Genomic DNA, 24,583 nt, shown 5'->3' on the forward strand with positions numbered 1-24,583 from the left:
TCTCCCCCTTTGCCCAATGCCAACCAGCCCCCCCTTCCTCTGGCCATCAGTAATTTCTTATAAGGCAATCTGAATATTTTAAGCCTTACTTAGTTCTAAGATCTGGTTTTAATACTTTTTAAAAAATTTACTGTTGCTCAGTTATAGTTCCCCCGCCTTGCTCAACCCAACCCCCCAACTCCCACAGTCAACCCCACCCCCTTATTTTCTATGCCCATGAGTCCTCTATTCCTGTTTTTTTGCTTTTCCTCTACCCTTATTCCCCCTGTTATACCCCTCCCCCACCCCTCTGGTCACTGTCACTTTCTTCCTTATGTCCATGTCTCTGATTCTATTTTCTCTTTTGTTTTCTGTGTTGATTAGCTTGCACTTACAGCTGAGATCATATGGTGTTAGTCATTCACCTCCTGTTTTATTTCACTTAGCATAATGCTCTCCACTTCCATCCATGCTGTGCAAATGGTAGGAGCTCCTTCTTTCTTTCTGCTGGGTAACATTCCATTGTGTAAATGTACCACAGTTTTTTGATCTACTCATTTACTGATGGGCACTTAGGCCCTTTCTAGCATTTGGCTATTGTAAATAACCCCACTGTGAACATTGTGTTACACAGGTTATTTGAATTGGTGATTCACGATTCTTAGGGTATGGTCCCAGCAGAGGGATCACTTGATCGAAAGTCAGTTCCATCTTTAGTTTCTTGAGGAAACTCCACAGTTTTCCACAGTGGCTGCACCAGTCTGCATTCCCACCAACAGTGCACTAGGGCTCCCTTTTCTCACCAACCTCGCCAGCACTTGTTTCTTTATTTAATAACGATGACAATATCTTGATATATATTTTTGGAAGCTTGTAGCTTATAGTCTCTGACACCACACCTTGAATGATTAGGATTTTCCAGATTTTCATTTACAACAGAAGCCTCATTTTTTGTTGTTTTTGTTGTATATATTGTTAGAACCCTAATGATCATGTTTATGGACCCTATGCTTACCTTTCCCTCCTGCTCTCTCCCATTTAGTCACATGTTTAAAGTCGGATATAGAAATTGAGAATGGATTTTTTTCTGAATCTGAACTGAAATACCCCTTACATACAGAAACACAATACAAGTGCAAACAAGGTTACTTAACAGAAGATGGTCAGACATCAGGAACGATCACGTGTCTGCAGCGTGGATGGTCCACTCGCCCCAGGTGCATTAGTAAGTCATTCACGATGTTGAGTTATTGCCCCGATGCCTGTGGCAGAAATGGTTACTTTACCTGATTTCCTTTCCTTGGGCTGGCAGAAGCTGAGGTGGTTCCATCTGAAAATATAAATAAAAAGTTTTTGAAATGTATATGTAAGTTTTCACCTTTTAAAATTGATTACTAGAAGGTAGCTATAAGATCATCTTTCAGTTCAAGGATTTCCCTCCAAAAAACTTCCTGTGATTCACAAACTGGTGAGGGACCTTCTGTGTATTCCAGTGTCACTCATTCATTTCTAGATGAGGCCTTGGCCTGGGCCTGTTTTCAGGGGGTCAAACTTTTATGTCTGGGTACATGTTCATTCCTAGACATAAAAGTTATGTGTTTAAATGAAAACATGTGTTCACAGTGCATAATTGTAGAATAGTGTCACCTGTGTAATTTATATCTGATACAGCAGAGCAGGCCCTCTTCTGAATAAAATTTATATTTATACTTTTTATTTATTTATTTATTTATTTTTAGAGAGGGAAGGGAGGGAGAAGGAGAGAGAGAGAAACATCACTGTGCGGTTGCTGGGGGCCATGTCCTGCAACCCAGGCATGTGCCCTGACTGGGAATTGAACCTGCAATGCCTGGTTCGCAGCTCGCACTCAATCCACTGAGCTACGCCAGCCAGGTGAATAAAACTTATATTTTTTTAAAAAACATACATCAACATCGAGTCAGTGGAGAATAAGAAATGCTTGTTGCCTCCTCGATGTTTATGAGAATATTCTAAGAACAGTTTTCTCATTTTATAGTATTTATCCCACAGACATGTACTTATATTTTTTCATTCACATAAAGTGGATATTTAAAATATCCATTTTTATCTTTTCATTTTTTTCAGTCTCTGTACTTACAATGGGAACTAGTGAAAGAAAAAAAATGATGAAAGTTACCTTTATATCAAACTAATACTATATTAAATTGTGATTAGTTATCCATTACAACACTCTTATTGTGTTGTAATTATTAGGAAAGAAAAAAATGTCTCCATTATTTTTATTGTTATACTTTTCTTTATTTTTTAAATCTTTAAATTAACTGGCTACCTAATATGCTTTAAAGTTTAAGGAAAGCTGTTTAAACCTATATTAACATCACTCCAGTAAGGTATTAGTAAAAATGAAGACTACTTGTTCAACAATTTAATTTCTTATACTAGTTATAAATTTGGAACTATTTCTACATTCAATCATAATAAGTATATAAGAATATCCAGTCATTAAGGGGATATTTGAACAAAGCTAAATGAGCATGTGGATTTTTAAAGTTAGTAAATTCTAAAGTAGATTTCTATAGAATGTTTAAACATCACTCTCACTGTTGAAAATTAATCTTTTCATTGAACCAATTAACTTCATGTCTGGCATTGATGGCTCAACTGCTACTGAGTTTGGCTCCTACCTCCATTCACCAAATGCTACTCTGCTTTGCCAGAACCAAAGTCCAGCACATCTGTTAGGGTCTAGTTTCCTGCTAGGGTGGAATAAATGTGTGAGTGCAATGGCACTGAGAAAAACGTCCTTAAATTGTTCAGATGATTTAAGTGATGGTAAAACTGCTTTGTAGAAACACCTGTTTTCATCCTGAGTAACAATATCAGGACAGTGGCTTATCACTGGTATTCTGAGATTGCTCTTATGTGATGTGTTTCCTTGGGATGGGACTTACCCCTTTAGAGTGTCTGTTAAATGCTACTGGACATGAACTCTTCAATTCCATTGTGCATTAGAATCTTGTGATATGCCAGTGTTTGAGAATGCCAGAGCCAGAACTGGCAGCACATGGTTTAAGGTCAATGACAGGTTGGACTATGAGTGCCAGGATGGATATAAAAACAGAGACGGACGCACCACAGGCTTCATAGTGTGTGGTCACAGTGGCTGGTCTGATACACCCGCCTGTCACGGTAAGTCACTTTTAAGGATTATCATAATAAAAATCATTTAAAATGTTTTATTTTTACCAAATTTGGATTATGTGGAATTACTTTTAATGCACAGTGAATAACACTGAGGTGTCTCCTTCTGATTTAATGCAAATAGGGAGGACAGGGGTTTTGATGTCTAAAGACAATATCCCATCCAACCCAGTGCACTGACATGCCCTGTAGTCCGAGCACATCACAGATCTGTGATGAAAGTGTAACTGTGCTCTCACTCTGAATACAAGCTTTTACATTATATAAAACCAGGCACTCATCACCAAATTTACATTTCCCTACAACTTCCTCAGCAATTTTTCTCCCAAGTTTGTGTTCACACCCACCACTCTGCTTGAGAGTTAATTTCTGCAGATCCCTAGGGGGGCTCTTTATTTTCTAATTCTCAGTAGTTCTGTGGACTGTTACGTGAATCTCCTTCAGGTTTGCCAGTCAGCTGTCTGTTTTCCAGGGTTAGAAATAGAACTGCAATCTGTGGGCAACTGAGCAATGCAGAGTATTCACCCTGCAGGGACCAGTGTTTGCCAAGCTTTAAAAACAAAACAATATTTGGGAAATATTGTCAGGGATTCTACTCACAATGTGGGAGAATGTTGGGTGGGGATGGGGCAGAGTGATGGCTGAGGAGACGCAGAGCAGAGGACAGCTTTGGGTTATCTTTGGTGGTGGAAAACACAGGTAATGTTCCTGAATGTTGGGTGTCAGACAGGATAATCATCAAAGGACTCTTGTGTTTATTTTCAGTTGTTTTCATAAGTAAGCAGGTAAGTAGAGATGGCTCTTGGGAAGGTGCTGCAGGCAGTAGAAAGAGTACTTTGAAAGGAACATCTCAACTTGACCTGGGCACATGATCGCTGAGCTGCCCGGGGAAAATCAAAACTGGATTGTAAACTGCAGAGTTGGACAATTAGGTCTAGCCAGGAGATCTGTGTTTGAGATTATCACCACAGAAATGATGAGACCTCCTTGAGAAAAAATACAGAATGAAAAAAGAAGAACCAATCTGTGATTTTATGAGACCCAGACTTACTTCTCTGAGAGTTTTCTTTACCAGATTTCAAAGGGAATGTATCAAGTTTTCTCTTTCTTAAAACAAAGACATAAATACCTTTTCATTCTACTTGTGTCCAAATAGTTTTAAATTGATAATAACAAATGGATTAGGTTACTTCATTTATTAAGTAACAGTAGAACTATACTTGATGAAAGTCACTAAATAATTTTAAGTAAAACAGAGGTGAAAGTCACTTTACTATTTACGTTAAAATCATACTCAATGTGTTCATTGAAGAAAAAAATTAAAATTAACATACAACTGAATTAAAGATAAATACACTGATTGCCCATTGCCAAATATGTATCTCTCACAACCATTTCATATATAAATTATATTTTAGTGCTATGATGCTATTAATTAGAACTTTAATATGAAGTTGTAACTGACTTTCACACTTTAAGCTGACAGGAGCCTCTAAGTTGTTTTTGTGGGTGTTGTTTAAAATTTAGCAAATTTAATGGAAATTATATTATAAATCATGAGAAACCAGAGCTGAACTTCAACTGGAGTCCTCTATGTCTACAGAGAAGCTGTGATCACTGAATGTGGGTGGGAACTCAGTAACTAGTGAGCCCTGTCTGAGGAGCAGCCAGGGGACCTAAAAGATGGGCTTTAAATACTTATCATTAATTCCCTCAAAAGTATGGTAGACTAAGCACATTTATAGTTATTAAAAAATAAAACTATATACAAGAAAAACTAAACATTATGCAACAAAATTTAAGGAGATTAACTGAAAGAAAACAATAAGGACAAGGTAATCAGTGAGTGTGAGTGATGCTGTTTGGGACATGAGAGGAGTCACAACAGACCATCGCTCATGTGTGGGCGTTGTGCAGGAAGACCCAGCAGAGAAGCTAACAGATAAGAGTTCAAAATATGAGGAGTCCCCATGACAATGGAAGAATGACTTTCAGAGAGAGATGATGTTCAAGTGAAATGACTTAAGCGAGGAAGGAATTCTGTGTATTTGAGGACCGCTGATGGCCAGTGCAGCACAAACAGAGCGGGAAGGAGGAAAAGTGGTTCAAGTCCAACCGGGAAGCCCTGAGTGAAAAGGAGCAGACCTGCAGGGAGAGCCCTGGGAGGTTCCCGTGGGGGAAGGGCCGAGTCTGCACTGATGGGAAGCTGCTCTGAGGCTGCTCCCCAGGAATGGCCCACAGTCCCTGATAGGACAGTCCAGGCAGTGGGACTACGGTACTCCAGGGGTGTGAGTAGAAATGGGGACGAGAGGATGTGTAGGTGGAATCTGTGGGAGTGACAAGATCTCCATCTGATGTTAGACAGCATGGGAGGAGACTCAGTAGGAATCTGTTTAATGTATTTACACAATGATCAAATCCCTGGGATTTTAACTGCTAAGGCTTATTTCCCCAAATTAAACTACTAAGGTGAAAAGTTCAAAAGCAAAGTTGGCCCTGTGTTATTTGGGTCCAGACTTCTCCCTAGTCTCTTCTCACCAACTTGTGGTTCTCCATTCCATGGTCACCAAAGGACAGTGGACAAGGAGGCTATAGACACTGGGAGGGCAGAGATGGAATATTCCAGCTGTCCTCCAGGGGAGGCTAGTGCTCCTCTCAGTCAAACTGACAAGGACCAGAGGGGGTGGGGAGTCGGGGGGGAAAAGGGGGAGAGAAGGGAAAGGGTCAAGTCAAGGAACATGTATAAAGGACCCGTGGGAAAAAGAGAACAGGGAAAGGAGGGTTGAATGTGGGATGGGGGGTAGGGCAAGGGAGATACGTGGGCGAAAATGGGGACAACTGTATTTGAACAACAATTTAAAAAAACTTAAAAAGAAAACATTTCCTTATATGGCAGAGATCACATCTCAGTTTCACAGCCACAAGCTCAGGGAAGGCTGGGCAGTTGGTCCTTCTCCAGAGACACCTACAGTAGGTGGGAACAAGACCTGGTCACTGTGCAAGAGAGACAAGGGGATGGTGATATGCATATATCCACTAAGCCAAGGTGACAGCCCTCCTAGCCCGTTTGCATAGTTAATAAGGGGTCCCACCCATTCTCTGTCAGCATGTGCATGTCGTGGAGGGGACTGCTGTATGTAAAAATGCACCAACACTAGAAGAGTAAAAAGATAGGTAAATATTGGTGATAGCATTTAACACGCGGGGCTGACACACACTTCTGTGTGTAGAGTGGTTGCTAATGGGGAAGGGTGTCATCCATCTCTTTCCATTCATTCAGTGTGACTCTTGTCACAGCAAGCCCATGGGGGAGGGACTCCTTAGGGAGCTTGATGGGCATACTGGCAACACGAACTGTGTTGTCACCTGACGCACTCTTCTCATTCCCTTCCTCATATTTTAAAGTGATCAACCCCTTCTACCTGATCCCTTCCTCAGAGTCTTAACCTACTAACCCTCTGTGACACCCACAGTCTCACACATGCTGAGCTTTTCCTTATTACCATGAGGACACGGGGAAGGACAGAGGAAACCTCTCTGTGTGACAAACCTCAGTACCACTGACCCAGGTCCTTTCTCCCCGCTCAAACATTGTAGGACCACCTGCATGTTAAATTTAACAGTTACCAATGTATGGTTTTACATCCAAAACTTTTCTCATACCAATATTCCCATCCAATTACTTTTGCCATAGCATAAAATTAGCAAAAACCACTAATACAAATTATTCAACACAACTTAGATAAGGTATATCTCATAAACTTTATCCTGAGTAAAAATTTCTGAACACAATAATAAAGTTTATTATCTCAACACCAACTAATGAGTTAGTTGACTTGTAAGATATCAATCTAACATTTTTAAAACACTGTTTTCCATTTCTTTGCTTGTCATGGCCTTTCTTTAATGAAATCCTGTACCTTTGCAATTCATTTTTATACTCAATTTCAATGAGTTTTCTATTATAGCAATCATGTGGATGAGACGGTGCACTACGTAAATACATGGATTGTTTATCCAAGGACTACAACTTTAACATACACATTCTAAGAATGTCTGGTACATAAATAGATGCATTGCCTCTTATGTTCACAAACTCATTGGCCTTAAAATGATAACATCATCATACTACGTTACTGTAACTCAGTAACAGCCAGCAACATGCAGGTAAAAATTGATGTGACTGGATGTTTCTTCTATACATTTATTTAGAGGCTTTGAGTGACAGGAAAGCAATGCACAGGAAGATGTGTGGTAGGGTGCTCTGCACAAAGTGACGCTGAGTGTCAGAGAGTGTTCCAAGTGATACTTTCACTGGTGTCACACCCACTTAGGGTCATGGTGATTTCTGGCAGTAGAGGGTCTCCTTGCTGCATTATCCATGGTGTGGCCTTAGACATGCAACTGTCCACTCTTCTTCCCTCTAGAACATTGTGACATGCCACTGTTTGAGAATGCCACAGCCATCATCACTGGAAAAGCATTTAAGCCCAATGACACGCTGGACTACCAGTGCCTGGATGGGTACGAAACCCGAGATGGACACACCTCAGGCACCATGGTGTGTGGAAAGGATGGCTGGTCGGGCTTGCCAAGCTGCTTCAGTAAGTATTTCATTTCCAGTGCTTCCTTTGCAAAGAGTTGAAAAGTCTGTTTAAACACAGTGCTCGTTTGAGTGGAAATTATGCACCACACTTTAAAGCCACAGGTTTACAATGCAGGACAGTCTTCAGAGTTCCTATGGAGCTTCATTTGCATAGTCTGCAATAAAACTAGAATTTCTCCTCAACATTGAAAATGCTATTTTTTAGAATCTGCAGAAAAGTGCGGTCGTCCTCCAGCTGTTAGCAATGGAGACATCACCTCCTTCCCACTGACTGCCTACCCTCCGGGGTCAAGAGTTGAATACCAATGCCAGGCCTACTATGAACTTCAGGGTCCTAAATATGTAACCTGCAGTGATGCTAAGTGGTCCGAACCACCAAAATGTCTAGGTAAGCTTTCCATATTCTTCCAGATCCGGAAAAAAATATAGTAATGTTTCAGTGCTCATACATACTCCAGCACTCCTGCAGTGCTACTCTAGACTGTGTTCTCAGACAGCTGTCCTGCCGGAGGTTGGACATTCTAACACTCACTTGTAAGGCCAGATGCTGGGAAAATTCCTAAGTAAACAATGACAAAGTTTCATTAAAACAGGAAGGTTCAGACATGCTGATTTTTTATTTGCCTTTTTTAATGCTTTTATTGGGGTGAGTTGGTTAATAAAATTATACAGGTTTCAGGTGTACAATTCTATGATACATCATCTGTAGATTACATTGTATTCACAACCTTGAGTCATCCACCATCCATTTACCATTCATCCTCCTTTTACCCTGTTCCAGCTCCCCTCACCCCTCTTCCCTCTGGAAATTACCATCCTGTGGTCCATGTCCATGAGTCTACTCAGCCCCCAACCACCTCCCCTCTGACAGCTCTCAGTCTGTTCTCTGTATCCAAGAGTCTGTCTCCACTTTTTAGTTTATTTTCTTCATTAGATTCCACATGTAACGGAAATCCCGTGTATGTGTCCCCTTCTATGGGATTTGTAGCAACATCGGTGCTCCTGACCCTGGAAGTGGCAGCACTGGAGATCGACTGCACACCCACAAGTCAGAGTCATCTAGAAATAGCTCCAAACTAGAGTTTAGGGGAAAAAAAGGTGTTGAAATTCCAAGATAAATTCCCAGCCTCACCTTTGAATGACAAGTCTAATATGTGATTCATAGCACAGGCATTCCCTTCTCCAAACACTGAGAATGGGAACCAGTTATCGTCATCTGAGGACACAAAAGCAATTCTGTGACAGAGAGGTCAGACTGCATTCTGAGTCACTGATTGGAGATTTCAAGTGTTGAATCCCAGTCAGGTCATATATGTCCCCAGATGTGTGCAGGGGGCCACTGATGAAATTTCTCTCTCCCCTCTATTCCTCCATCCCTCTCTTACTAAAACTCAGTAAATGTAAAGAAAAGTTCAATAGAAAAGCAGAAAGGGAATTCCTGGAATGGATGTTTGGAGGTATGTAGACCTCATATAGTACATACTTTTGGTTATTAACATACATGAGAATGTTTGTTGGACTTTGAAAACCTATGAATATCCCAAGTGATGTGAGTTTTTATGAAGCTTCATCATGTAAGAGTTAATGGGATGTGTGGGGACATAATTGGAGCTATTTCTAAGGCCTCACCAATGTCAGTGATGGTGGAACTAGAATGCAACACACTGGGGGTGAACAGAAGAGACAGAGGAGCCCACGGTGTGTTCAAACTTTGGTATATGATTGGATAAAGATGCAGTACACGTGTCAATGGAATACCTCTCGGCTATAAGATGAAACACTGACATTTGTGACAACCTGGATGGACATTGAGAATATCATGTGAGTGAAATGTCAGACAGAAAAGGACATGAACCACACGGTTTCACTCATACATGGGACATAAAAATGAAAGAAATGGATGAACAAACTAGAACAACAACAAACAGAAACTAGTGAACAGACAACAGTATAGTGGTTCTAGAGGGAAAGGACATGGGGGGTACAAAGGGAAAGGGGTTCAACTATCTGGTGACAGAAAAAGACTTGACTTAGGAAGGTGGACACCCTATGATGTGGCAGAGAATCGCACCCCTGAAAGCTATATATTCTTATTCTCCAACACCTCCCCAGCACACTCAACAGAAGAAAGTTAAAATTACTCACATGTAATAATTTCTATAATGCAGTAGCAGCTTGTTTACAGAAAGAGACAATGTCTACAATAATATTGTAACATATGAAATTCTGTTTGCAGTCACATTGCAATAGCAATAAACTAGAAACTCTGATGTCACAAAACACTCCAAAAAAAGAAATATTTATAATGATTTTACACAAGAGGACACAGGGATATAGAAAGGTAGAGAAATTTGATCAAAACAAGTTGGGATTCAAATCCACACTATGTGTATATCTGTGCCTCTCTGCAGCCAGTCTTGACATTGAGCAAGTAGAAGATGATAAATGACAGATAGATAGATAGCTAGATAGATAGATAGATAGATAAGGTGTAATTGAATCATTGGGTGGATGGACGGATATAAAGATGATTTATATACATTTGTGTGGGTAAGTGTATTTTAATATTTAAGTAGATTCTTTATTACAAATATTGTGTTTTTTTAGGTCTCTTTCCACATGGTGGGCATAACAGAAAAATACAAACATCAATATATTACCATTGAGATTACATGATCATCTTATGTTGTCCTCAACTATTCACTGGGTGGAAGCTTCATTGTCCACAGAAAGAAAGATTATTCATTGTTTTTATTTATTTGTCTACTTTCAGATCCCTGTGTCATATCTGAAGAAATCCTGAATGAAAATAACATACGGTTGAAAGGGAAAGAGGACAAGACACACTACACAGAAACAGGGGATATCACTGAGTTTATGTGTAAACCGGGACACAGTGCGGTGACATCAGGGCAGTCACTTGGAGCCGTGTGTTGGGAAGGGACAGTGCAGTTGCCAGATGTGAATGAAGGAGCTTGACGTGCTGCCCGTACTTGCTCATCACTTCTTAAAAATATCCAGACATTTCCTGCTCTTTTCTATCTTATTGTAGGGAAATCAGTACAATACAGTAGTTTGAACTTTGAAACTGATCTTCTCCCAAATGTGGTAAAATAAACTATGTCATCATTTACACTTGTACCAAGACAATCATTATTCACCATTTCAAGGACTGGACTAGTTGCCTGGAGACTATTGAACTCAGTATGGATGACAGTGTGGCTTTGTGCATCTTGGATTGGAGGTTTAACACTGAACACATGTGAGCTTAGGATTTACTGGGGGAGCCAACACAATGAAAACGTTAGATGGTAAAGCAGTGAGTGAGAACAGGCCTGTCACTCTGTCCCCTTGCTGCTGTCAGCAGGGGGGCCCTGGACCAGGGAAGGAGTTTGTGAGGGTGACACAGATCCATCCTTCGTCCTGCTCCCCTGTGTGTGGTCAGAACTGTGTCACAGTGTCGGGCAGTTGCTCTTCTATTTGCAAAAGCAACACCTTATTTGGAAGCTGCAAATCTTATACTACCTGATTACGGAACAGTTTCCTTAATGCAAAGTTAATATAGGAACTGAATTTTTATTTTCTCATAACTTATTCTCAAAGCACATAAAAAACAAAGTTTCTATCAAATTGAAGAGCTCTGTCTAATAACCAGTCTCCAATTTACTTAGGGCTAGGCTTCATAATCCCCATTCTTTATTGTAAGCCTCTGAATAGAGTACACCTTAAATGACCAGATACCTCAAAGCACATTAGTTACAAATATCTCAATGCCCAGGATGCACCAAAACTCTTGCACTCTGTGGTGTGGTGTATTAAGGGTTTACAAAAAATCAGTGCTTTTCTATGGATGACAAGGTACAGAGGCCAGAACTGGGTGTCCAGATACACGGATTGTCGCTCACAGACCCTAAGGACTGAGGCTGGGTGAGGACACATACAGGACAAGGGACAGTTATTGGGACATGGACTCGGACTTATTCACACTCCACCTATTGCTGGAGAAAGAACCTCGCCCAATTCAAAAGTTGTTTAATCTTAATTAGTGTTCCATATCGCTGTTGGATCAGGTGTGTTACTATTTCTAAGAAAAGTTACACAAGAACAATGAGAAAATAAAGTCAAGAAATGATTGTGAAACCATTAACAAAAATTTACAGATTTTGCAAAGCATCCTGGTAGTGCCCTTAAATTCAGGCTCACACTACCAACGGCTCACAAGGCAGAGTCAAACCCCACGGAGCACGGCTGGGATATTCGTGTTAATATACTGTTGGGGTTGCCCAACATGCTGCTGTCCCTGATCAGTGTCATTGTCACCTTGTGGGCCTCCCAGGCTCGTGGACAAGGTAAGCTGGGCACAGAGCTGCATGCTTAGCTTTCTCCAACCTGAAACTTCTTGTGGTTCCTACTTGCTTGTGTATCTGGGTTTAGTGAATTGACTCATAGCAATAGTGTGTATTGTGACATCACAAAAGAGAATATCTTGTAGGAAGATTAATGTATATTCATCTCAGGTGAAAATAAAATAGCTTTCTGTCCTTTCAGTTCCACAATCTGAATGCATCTCCACAGATATTAGAGAGTCATGGGAATATGCTCATGAAAACTTGACTGGAAAATGGGTGACAGAAAAGCTAGTTGATCACAAATTGTCTTCAGGAGTCTTATAACACTTGCTCTGCTCTTACAGACTTGACTCTTTTCCCGGGCAGTGATTTCTGCATTATCCACCTGTCCTTTCTCTTTTCAGAAACAACCTGTGATCCTCCAGCTATTGCCAATGGTCTGTACGCACCTCTCAGGACCAAATACAGGCTGGAAGATGTAATCACGCACTGCTGTGACAATGGCTTTTATCCCTCCTCCTGAAGGAATGAGACAAGATGCACTGATGAAGGCTGAGCACCTTCTCCCAGATGCATCTGTAAGTTCCATTCAAATCATGACCTGTTTTCCTAATTCTGAAATTATTTTTCTTAAATGTAAAGATAAGGATGTAGTAAGTCTCCCTCCCTGACTTGCTGAGAATGCGAAGCAGAGGATTTCATTTCATCCATTGCTTTTCAAAGTGGCTGAATCTCAGTAAGATGAAATCTTACAATTGTAATTGAAAACTCTTTTAATTTGTACTCTTCAATGTTAAATATGTGCATGTGTTTATATCTCTAAATAATTTATTTCAAGTATCAGAACTAAAACTTTGGCTAAGACTAGTCTTATCTAACAAGTATGTTAGTCATGTATTTCTTTGTAAAAACTTCCCCATAACATTCTGACTGAGAAGAACCACCCTCTCCTGACTCAGGGTCACAAGGTCAGCCCTGGGGAGAGGTCCAGCCTCCTAGTTTCCGGTCACTCTCTGGGCAGCACTGGGACACTGGCCCAGAGTGTGAGCTGAAGGCTGGGTGCAGCTGGGACCTGCTCCCAAGTGGGCACCTCCCTGGTGGTGCAGGGGCATCAGGGCCTTAATATCTGGCATCTCTGTAGGAGCCTCAGAGGCACTAATGTCCCCAGGGTGAGTGATCTGAGACACAAAGAGGACACCTCCATGTCATCTATGACCTGCTCACACATTGTCTTCTGAGCCATTCCTACCTTTAGAAGATGGTTCCTAGGTCCAGCCCACATTCAAAGGTGGGGCAGTGGGCTCCTTCTCTGAAGGAGGAGAGTGGGAGACATAGTTGATTTTCTGACACCATCACATGTCACAAAGTGCCACTCAGTTCAGCAGGGCATTTATTTCTGGGGAGGTTTCTTTGGCCTCTTTCCAAGAGCTTTCTGCCTTGATTTTCACGTTCCTCTTGCTCACGTATCAGTTCCCTGAAGAGGCGTCCACGCTGCAGCTGGACACTCCATGAGTGAAAAACAAAATAATGCTAATGGGAGGTCAATGGCCTCAGTGTCAGTTCAGGACAAATGTCCACATGAATGTGACAGTGTGATGCCCTTGGAGAGGATGCTGGCATCACTGTGACACAGACCTCAGTGAGCATGACCACCACGAGGAGAGTGTCTGTGTGCTCACCTAGACAGAACTGACAGGCAGCACTGTGTTGTTTCAGGTGTACAACAGACAGAGTCCGAGTGTGCACATGTCGTGAAATGACCAGAAACAAGTGTTCTTTACATCATCTGAGTTTACAACCTTTGTTGTCCTACAAACCCTAATGCAATGAGTGCAACTATGTTAATAATATAATTCATCTGGGAAACCATTTATCTCTCAGTAGATTCTATTAGAGGAAAACATAATTTATGCTGGTTTTTTTGTTTATCTCCACTGCAAGTTGAGTTTTGTGAATTTCCAGAAATAAAACATGGAGTCCTCTATAGGGAAGACATATACAGAAAACATTTCCCCACTCCTGTGGGACAATGGTATTACTATGCCTGTGAGGATTACTATGTGACTCCTCTCACACAACTAAACTGGGCTATGATCACTTGCACACCAGAGGGTGGTCTCCTAAAGTTCCCTGCCTCAGTAAGTAATCCTCTTCCTCCCTGTGCCCATGGGGACACTTTGGAGAGGAGGGGAACTAAACAAGTGAGGACAATTAAGCCTGCATGACAAACATAGGTTAAGGGGAGAGTTCTATGAGCAGAAAGACCAATCCTTGTTTTGTGGGATGTTCTTCATCAAAAACATGAAAACATGAGAGACAAAAATGGGCTCTACAGAATACCTATGTCATTTTTATATATTCTAATTGTGATCTACAGATAAATTATATTCACTGTCAATTTCTTTTTAAAATCATTTAGTGGCAGCTTTACTTGACTCTATGAGTCACTTTTGGATGCTTATGCATTCTAATTTATATATCATAAAGATAATTTTTAATTTATCATTTTGATCAACCAGTGGGGTTTTTCATTATCATTTTATCATTCTTAGGAAAATGTGTTTTCAATTATTTGGAGCATGGACATTCCCCACCTGATGAACAAACATATTTACAGGGTCAGTCTGTGAGAGTTACCTGCCATCCTGATTAAGCCTTCCCAACCACAATGATGTGTATGGAGATGGTTGGTCCCCTCCTCACAAATGCATCAGAAAGAAAGCTCCTCTGAGATACAATCTGTTTATGACTTTCTGTGTGCAAGACTTATCTCTGTGGAAAGTTTTATGTATGAAATCTCAAGCTGAGTGTATCAAGGCTTATTTGTCTTAAAGACATAAATACAATTCCACTCTAATTGTGTCTAAGCACTTTAAACATATTAAAAAACAATAGATTATGTCATTTTATTGAATTAAGTAACAGCAGAACTATACTTCATGAATATCACTAATGATGTTAAATAAAACAAAGGTTAGAGTCATGTTAGTTTAGTGTTTACATTGAAATGATGCTAAATGTATTCATTGAAAGAAATTAAAATATACCTTATATTTTAAAAATAAGCTGACTTCCCGTTGGTGCATATATATACACACACACAGTTCACGAACATTTCACATATAATTTTATGCATTAGTGCTATGATGTTGTGAATTAGGACTCTAATATAAAGTTATAACTGGCTTTCTCATATTAAGTTGGCAGATTTGGTAAGGATTCCTGCTGGCAGGTAAGGATTCTCTGCAGCCTGTCCTGACCACAGAGAATGAAAAAGATCAGATTCATGGATAGAGAAAGAAAGAAAGAAAGAAAGAAAGAAAGAAAGAAAGAAAGAAAGAAAGAAAGAAAGAAAGAAAGAAAGAAAGAAAGAAAGAAAGAAAGAAAGAAAGAAAGAAAGAAAGAAAGAGAAAGAATATAGTGGATTATTGGGTGGGTGGGTAGATAGATGTACAGATATAAAGATTATTTATATATATATAGAACATATAAGTGTATCTTAATAGATGATTGTTTATTAGAAAGTTTGTGGTTTTTTATAGTTCTCTTTCCACATTGTGGGCATAAGAGAAAAATAGACATTGATTGAACTTAGCAGAGTGTGAATGAACTTGGAGCATTTGTAGTCACTGCCAGCTGAATAGGAAACAGAGAGTGAAAGCCATGACCATGTAGAGCAGGTTCACATACCTCCCCTGGACATGAGCTCACAGGGGTGGGTGCCATGCACACCAGAGACAGAGGTCAAGGCTCCAGACTCAGGTGCCAGGGTCCACACACATCTGCCCCCTGCTATGCCCCGTGACCTTGGACAGTATGACTGAACTGCCCTTGCCTCAGTTTCCTAGTGTGTGACTAGCAGTAGCTGCCCCATGAAGGAGCTGGAGGATACCACAGGAAGTGCCAAGGATAGCACTTAGCCCACGTTAATAAATATTAGCCATTGAGACTACATCATCATCTCATGTTGTCCTCAACTAGTCATTAGCTGAGAGCTTTCTTAGTCCACAAAAGCAAAGGTCATTCATTGTTTTTATTTATTTGTCTACTTTCAGATCCCTGTGTCATATCTGAAGAAACCCTGAATGAAAATAACATACGGTTGAAAGGGAAAGAGGACAAGACACACTACGCAAAAACAAGGGATATCATAGAATTTACGTGTAAACTGGGACACAGTGCAGTGACTTCAGTGCAGTCACTTGAAGCCATGTGTCGGGAAGGGACAGTGCAGTTGCCCAGATGTGAATGAAGGAGCTTCCACCTGTTGCCTGTTCTTGCTCATCACTTCTTAAAAATATCCAGACATTTCCTGCTCTTTTCTATCTTATTGCAGGGAAATCAGTACAATACAGTAGTCTGAACTTTCAACCTAATCTTCTCACAAAGGTAATAAAATAAACTATGTCATCATTTAGACTTTACTGAGAAAAGCATTATTCACCATTCCAGGGATAGGACTACTTGCATAGACATTATTTAAAAGATTTTATTTTATTTATTTTAGATAGAGGGAAAGCAGGGGAGAAAAAGAAGGACAGAAGCACAGAAGTGCGCTGCCTCTTACACACCCCCAAAGTGGGGACAACCCAGGCATGTGGCCTGACTGAGGATCAAACCACTGACTCTTTGGTTCACAGGCCAGTGCTGAATTCACTGACCCACACCAGCCAGGGCTACTGCCTACAGATTATTGAACTCAGTATGGATAAGAGTGTGGCTTTATGCATCTTGGATTGGAGGTTTAACACTGAACACATGTGAGCTTCGGATTTACTGGGGGAGCTAACACAATGAAAACGTTAGATGGTAAAGCAGTGAGTGAGAACAGGCCTGTCACTCTCTCCCCTTGCTGCTATCAGCAGGGGGTCCCTGGATCAGGGAAGGAGTTTGTGAGGGTGACACAGATCCATCCTTCGTCCTGTTCCCCTGTGTGTGGTGGGAACTGTGTCACAGTGTCGGGCAGTTGCTCGTCTATTTGACACAAGCAACACCTTATATGAAAGCTGCACATCTTATACTAGCTAGTCACGGAACAATATAACTCATGCCAAGTTAATATAGGAACTGAATTTTTATTTTCTCGATGCTTATTGTGAAAGCACTTAAAAAACATTTAAGTCCCCATCAAATAGAAAGCACTGTCTTAAAATCAGTCTTCAAATTACAATTGAGCACAAGTATGTTAGTCAAACTACCTCTCAGGGCTAGACTTCATACCTCCCATTTTTCTATTGTAAGCCTCTGAATGTGAAGCACTATAAATGACAAGGTACCTCAAAGCACATTAGTTACCAACATCTCAATGCCCAGGATGCACGGAAACTCTTGCACTCTGTGATGTGGTCTATTAAAAGTTCACAAAAAAATCGGTGCTTTTCTATGGACAAGAAGGCACAGAGGCTGGAGAAGGTCCAGATACATGGGTTGGTACTCACAGACCCTAAACACTGAGGCTGGGTGAGGACACATACAGGACAAGGGACAGTGACAGGGATGTGGACTCAAGTTATTTCCACTCTGTCTCTGGGTGGAGAAAGAAACTTGCCCTTTTCAAGGGTTGTTTATTTTAAAACATTGTGGTTCATATCGCCTTTTTTGCCTCTGTGTCAATATTCCTAAGAAAAGTTTCATAAGAACAATGAGAAAAGGTAGTCAAGCAATGATTGTGAAATCATTAACAAAAATGTACAGATCTTGCAAAACTCTCTGAACTTTGATTTTCACTAAGTGACCTCAACAAACCAGCTTCCTGCTAGTGCCTTTAAATTCAGGCTCACACTAACAACCTCTCACGAGGCAGACTCACACCCCACGGAGCACGGCTGGGATATTTGTGTTGATACACCGTCGGGGATGCCCAACATGCTGCTGTCCCTGGTCAGTGTCATTGTCACCTTGTGGGTCTCCTGGGCTCATGGACAAGGTAAGCTGCACACAGAGCTGCACACTCAGCTCCCTCCCACCTGCAACTTCTTGTCATTCCTACTTGCTTGTGTCTCTGGGTTTAATGAACCTACTCATTGGAACAGTGAGTATTGTGACTTCACAGTAGAGAGTATCTTGTAGGAAGATTGTCATATATTCATCTCCAGGGCAAATAAAATAAATAGTTTTCTGTCTTCTGTGTTCTACAGGCTGAAAGCCTCTGCACAGATATTAGAGAGTTGTGTGAATATGCTCATGAAAATTTGACTGGGAAATGGGTGACAGGAAAGCTAGATGATCCCAAATTGTCTGGGGGAGTCATGACATTTGCTCTGTTCTCATGGACTTGACTCTTTTCCTGGACAGTGATTTCTGCATTATCCACCTGTCCTTTCTCTTTTCAGAAACAACCTGTGACCCTCCAGCTATTGCCAATGGTGTCTACGCACCTCTCAGGACCAAATACAGACTGGAAGATGTAATCACCTACAGCTGTGACAATGGCCTTTATCCCTCCTCCCACGGAAATACAACAAAGTGCACTGAAGGAGGCTGGGCACCTCCTCCCAGATGTAGCCGTAAGTTCCATTCAAATCATTATCTGCTTCCTAATTCTGAAATTACTTCTCTTAAACATAAAAATGGGGACATAAAAAGTCACCATCATTGACTACACAGAATGGAAAGCAGAGGATTTTATAACATTCTCTGTTTTTCAAAACAGCCAATTATAAAAAGGGTAGAGTGATATATTATAACTAAAAAACTTTTAAGTTTTGCTATTCAACATTAAATATGTGCATGTATGTCTAATTATTTCTGTAAGTGATACATTTGTAGTACCCAAACTAAAACATTGGCTAAGGCTCATATTGTCTAAAAAAAAGTATATTAGTTATTTATTCCTTTGTAAACATTTCCCATGAATACTGACTGAGAACAATCCCTCTCCCCTGATTCAGGGTCACAGGGTCAGCCCTGGGGAGAGGTCCAGCCCCCTACTTCCCAGTCACTCTCTGGGCGGCACTGGGACACTGGCCCAGAGTGTGGGCTGAAGGCTGGGTGCAGCTGGGACCTGCTTCCTAGTGGGCACCTCCCTGGTGGTGCAGGGGCCTCAGGGCCTTAATATCTGGCGTCTCTGTAGGGGCCTCAATGGCACTAACTGTCCACAGGGTGAGTGATCTGAGACACAAAGAGGACACTTCCATGTGATCTATGACTTGCTCACACATTGTCTTCTGAGCCATTCCTACCTTTAGAAGACAGTCCTTAAGTCCAGCGCACATTCAAAGGTGGGGGCAGAGGGCTCCTTCTCTCAGGGAGGAGAGTCGAAGATATAGTTGATTTTCTGACACCATCACATGTCACAAAGTGCCACTCAGTACAGCAGGGCATTTATTCTGGGGAGGTTTCTTTGGCCTCTTTCCAGGAGCTTTCTGCCCCCACCTTCACGTTCCTCTTGCTCACATATCAGGTCGCTGTAGAGGCATCCACGCTGCAGCTGGACACTCCATGAGTGAAAAACAAAATAATGCTAATAGGAGGTCAATGGCCTCAGTGTCAGTTCAGGACAAATGTCCACATGAATGTGACAGTGTGATGCCCTTAGAGAGGATGCTGGCATCACAGTGACACAGAGCTCAGTGAGCGTGACCACCACCAGGAGAATGTCTGTGTGCTCACCTAGACAGAACTGACAGGCAGCACTGTGTTGTTTCAGGTGTACAACAGACAGAGTCCGAGTGTGCACATGTTGTGAAATGACCAGAAACAAGTGTTCTTTACATTATCTGAGTTTACAACCTTTGTTGTCCTACAAACCCTAATGCAATGAGTGCAACTATGTCAATAACATAATTCATCACGGAAAACATTTATGTCTCAGTAGATTCTATTACAGAAAAACATGATTTATACTGTTTTTGTTTGTTTTTATTTCAAGTTAACCCATGTGAATTTCCAGACATAAAGCATGGAGTCCTCTATGCAGAAAGCACATACAGATCATACTTCCCCGCTCCTCTGAAACAGTGGTTTTACTACTCCTGCGATGACAACTATTTGCCGCCTTCAAAAGCCTACTGGGGTTACATCACTTGCACACCAGAGGGATGGACGCCTAAAGTGCAGTGTGTCCGTGAGTAAACCTCTTCCTCCCTGTGCCCGTGGGGACCCTTCGGAGAGGAGGGGAATCACACCAGGGAGAACGATGGAGCTGTATGACCAAGATAAGGTGGAGGGCTGAGTTCTGAGAGCAGGACGACCCATGCAGCTTGTTTGTTTTTTTGGAGGTTTTTCATTAAAAACATGAGACAGAAAATAGACACTACGAGAATATGACATTTATACATATTCTAATTGTGAAAACTACAGATAAATCCTATTTAATATTGACTTTGCTTTTTAAAACACTGTTGGTAGAGGCTTTAGTTTTCCTTAAACTATTTCTTAGAGGATGCTAATTATTCTCACTTAAATATCCTAAAGATACATTTCTTTGGTCAATGTATTCCTATAACCAAATTCATGGGTTGGTTTCATGATCATTTTCCCATTCTCAGGAAAATGTGTTGTCAATAATTTGGAGCATGGACATTCTGCAAGCAATGGAAAGACATATTTACAGGGTGAAACTGTGCAACTCCTCTGCAACCCTGGTTACAGCCATGGAAGCCCCCAGAGCATGCTCACATGTACAGAGAACGGCTGGTCGTCATCTCTCTCTTGCCTCAGTAAGTAAACCGCTCTGAGGACCAATCTGTGACTTTCTGACACCCAGACATATCTCTGGGGAAAGCTTTATACACCAAATCTTAAGCTAATGCATTAAGTCTTCTTTGTCTTGAAGACATAAACATGTTTCCACTCTAATTGTGTCTAAATAGTTTTTAATTTTTGATCAGGAGTAGATTATGTTACTTTACTGAGTTAAACAACAGTAGGACTATACCTTATGTAAATCACTAAATGTTGTTAAGTTAAACAGATTAAAGTCACTTTAATATTTATATTGAACGCATGCTAATTGGTTCATTAAAAAGGAATTTAAAATAAGTTGAGATTATAAATAAGTACACTGCACAAAGTCATATACATATCACAAACATTTTACATATAATATACCTGTATTAGTCCTAGGATGTAACAAATTTGGACTCTCTCATGGCAGTTTTGACTGGCTTTCACATTTTAAGTTGGCAGGAATCCATAAGTTGATCCATGGATGTTGTTTGAAACATAGAAAATTAATTTTATGGACATTGTACTATAAAACAATTTGCAGAGAGAGATGATGTTCAAGTGAAATGACTAAGCGAGGAAGGAATTCTGTGTATTTGAGGACCGCTGATGGCCAGTGCAGCACAAACAGAGCGGGGAGGAGGAAAAGTGGTTCAAGTCCAACCGGGAAGCCCTGAGTGAAAAGGAACAGACCTGCAGGGAGAGCCCTGGGAGGTTCCCGTGGGGGAAGGGCCGCGTCTGCACTGATGGGAAGCTGCTCTGAGGCTGCTCCCCAGGAATGGACCACAGTCCCTGATAGGACAGTCCAGGCAGTGGGACAACGGTACTCCAGGGGCGTGAGTAGAAATGGGGACGAGAGGATGTGTGGGAGGAATCTGTGGGAGTGACAAGATCTCCATCTGATGTTAGATGGCATGGGAGGAGACTCAGTAGGAATCTGTTTAAAGTATGTACAGAATGATCAAATCCCTGGGATTTTAACTGCAGAGGCTTATTTCCCCAAATTAAGCTACTCAGGGAAGAAGTTCAAAAGCAAAGTTGGCCCTGTGTTCTTTGGGTCCAGGCTTCTCCCTAGTCTCTTCTCACCAACTTGTGGTTCTCCATTCCATGGTCACCAAAGTGCAGTGGCCTCGGGACTTTGGGTTGGTTTTTCGGCAGCAAGGAGGAGGCTAGAGACATGGGGGGGTGGGGAAGGAAAGTTCCAGCTGACCTCCAGGGGAGGTTAGTGCCCCTCTCAGTCTGAAACCTTTCCTTCTCTGATGGAGACCACGTCTGAGTTCCACAGCCACAAGCTCAGGGAAGGCAGGGCAGTCGGTCCTTCTCCAGAGACACCTACAGTAGGTGGGAACAAGACCTGGTCACTGTGCAAGAGAGACAAGGGGGCGGTGATATGCTGATATCCACTAAGGCAAGGTGACAGCCCTCCTAGCCTGTTTGCATAGTGAATAAGGGGGTCCCACCCATTCTCTGTCAGCATGTGCACGTCGTGGAGGGGACTGCTGTATGTAACAATGCACCAACACCAGAGGGGTGAAAAGATAGGTAAATATGGGTGACAGCATTTAACACGGGGGGCTGACACACACTTCTGTGTGTAGAGGGGTTGCTATCGGGGAAGGGTGTCATCCATCTCTTTCCATTCATTCAATGTGACTCTTGTCACAGCAAGCCCATGGGGGAGGGACTCCTTAGGGAGCTTGATGGGGGTGCTGGCAACACGTACTGTGTTGTCACCTGGCACACTCTTCTCATCCCCTTCCTCGTATTTCCAAGTGACCAACCCCTTATACTTGATCTTTTGCTCAGAGTTTTAACATACTAACCCTCTGTGACACCCACAGTCTCACACGTGCTGAGGTTCTCCTTATTCCCATGAGGGCACGGGGAAGGACAGAGGAAACCTCTCTGTGTGACAAACCTCAGTACCACTGACCCAGGTCCTTTCTCCCCCCTCAGACATTCTAGGACCAACCACATCTTAAATTTAACAGTTATTCCTGTACAATTTCATATCCAAAATTCCACTGATACCAAAGTTCCCATCCATTCCTTTTCCACACAGCATGACATTGGCAATGATAACTAATACATGTTATTAGATTCGAGTTAGATAAGCCTCCCAAACAGTGTCCTAAGTGAAAAATACCAAATACAACTCAAAAGTTTATTATCTCAATGTCACCTGGCAAACTGGCTGATTTGCATAATATTAATTCTTACATTATAAAATATTGTTTTCCATTTCTGTGCTTGTCATGGACTCTCTTTAGTGAAAAACAGGACCCTTTGCTACGGATTGTTATACTCAATCTTGATTGATTTTCTCTTATAGCAATCATGAGGACGAGAGGGTGCACTATGTATACACATGGACTGTGTACCTGACCTCTGCGGTTTTACTTTAAGATACGCAAACCTAGTATCTCTCAATAAGTCTAGTATGTAAACACGTACATTACCTCTGACATTACAAATGTCGTCATCCTGAAAATGGTAATATATCATTATGATAAGGTAATTCAGTAACAGCCAGTGACATGCAGGTAAAAAACAGAAGTGACCAAATGTTCCCACTGTATGTTTACAGGCTTTGAGTGACAGGAAAGCGATGCACAGGGAGATCTGCGGTAGGTGCTCCTGCACAGAGTGACGCTGGGTGTCAGAGCATGTTCAAGTCATACTCCACTGGAATCACACACACTCAGGGTCACGGTGATTTCCCCCAGAAGAAGGTCTCCTTGCTGCATTATCCATGGTATGGCCTTACACATACAACTGTCAACTCTTCTTCCCTCTAGAACATTGTGACATGCCACTGTTTGAGAATGCCACAGCCATCATCACTGGAAAAGCATTTAGGCCTAATGACACGCTGGACTACCAGTGCCTGGATGGGTACGAAACCAGAGATGGACACACCTCAGGCACCATGGTGTGTGGGGAGGACGGCTGGTCACACTTGCCAAGCTGCTTCAGTAAGTTCTTTCATTCCGGTCTTTCCCTTGTCATGAAAAGTCTGTTTAAACATAGTGTTCATTTGAGGGAAATTATCTACCACACTTTTAAGTCACAGGCTTACAGTGCAGGACTTCAGAGTTTCTATAGAGCTTTATTTACATAGCCTCCAATAAAACTACAAATTTATCCTAACATTCAAAATGCTATTTTTTAGAATCTGCAGAAAAGTGCGGTCGTCCTCCAGCTGTTAGCAATGGAGACATCACCTCCATCCCACTGGCAGCCTACCCTCCAGGGTCAACAGTTGAATACCAATGCTTGGCCTACTTTGAACTTCAGGGTCCTAAATATGTAACCTGCAGTGATGCTAAGTGGTCCAAACCTCCAAGATGTCTCTGTAAGTTCTCTATATTCTTCTGAATCCTGAGAAAATTATAGGAATGTTTCAGTGCTCATACATAGTCTAGCACTCCTGCAGGGGTACTCTAGACTGTGTTCTCAGACAGCTGTCCTGCCGGAGGCTGGACATTCTAACACTCACTTGTAAGGCCAGATGTTGGGAAAATTCCTAAGTAAACAATGACAAAGATTCATTAAAACAGGAAGGTTCAGACATGCTGATGTTTCCCTTTTTTAATGTTTTTACTGGGGTGACTTGATTAATAAAATTATACAGGTTTCAGGTATACAATACTATGATACATCACCTGTAGATTACATTGTGCTCACCACCTTGAGTCAACCTCCATCCATCACCATTCATCCTCCTTTTACCTTGTTCTACCTCCTCTCACCCCTCTTCCCCCTGGAAATTACCATACAGTGGTCCATGTCCAGGAGT

The 24,583-nt window shown here is 41.6% G+C and overlaps 1 protein-coding gene across 4 annotated transcripts in view; it reads left to right on the top strand.

Annotated features, from left to right (window-relative positions):
* LOC123832363 (complement factor H-like) overlaps positions 1 to 24,583 on the top strand; it is a 59,882-nt gene that overhangs the window by 25,524 nt on the left and 9,775 nt on the right. The window contains exons 11-15 of one of the 4 annotated variants that reach the window (XM_045860071.1): positions 1,022 to 1,204; positions 2,974 to 3,150; positions 7,590 to 7,766; positions 7,974 to 8,156; positions 16,173 to 16,376. In XM_045860071.1, the coding sequence (XP_045716027.1) occupies positions 1,022 to 1,204; positions 2,974 to 3,150; positions 7,590 to 7,766; positions 7,974 to 8,156; positions 16,173 to 16,369 (917 nt within the window). In that variant the 3' untranslated portion in view covers positions 16,370 to 16,376. Of the gene's footprint in view, positions 1 to 1,021; positions 1,205 to 2,973; positions 3,151 to 7,589; positions 7,767 to 7,973; positions 8,157 to 16,172; positions 16,377 to 23,582; positions 23,760 to 23,956; positions 24,140 to 24,583 lie in introns of those variants that run through there. The other 3 variants (XM_045860074.1, XM_045860075.1, XM_045860076.1) reach the window with 3 other exon arrangements.

Source organism: Phyllostomus hastatus, unplaced genomic scaffold, assembly GCF_019186645.2.
Source record: "Phyllostomus hastatus isolate PE091 unplaced genomic scaffold, TTU_PhHast_1.1 phas_contig_148, whole genome shotgun sequence".
NCBI classification, from domain to species: domain Eukaryota; kingdom Metazoa; phylum Chordata; class Mammalia; order Chiroptera; family Phyllostomidae; genus Phyllostomus; species Phyllostomus hastatus.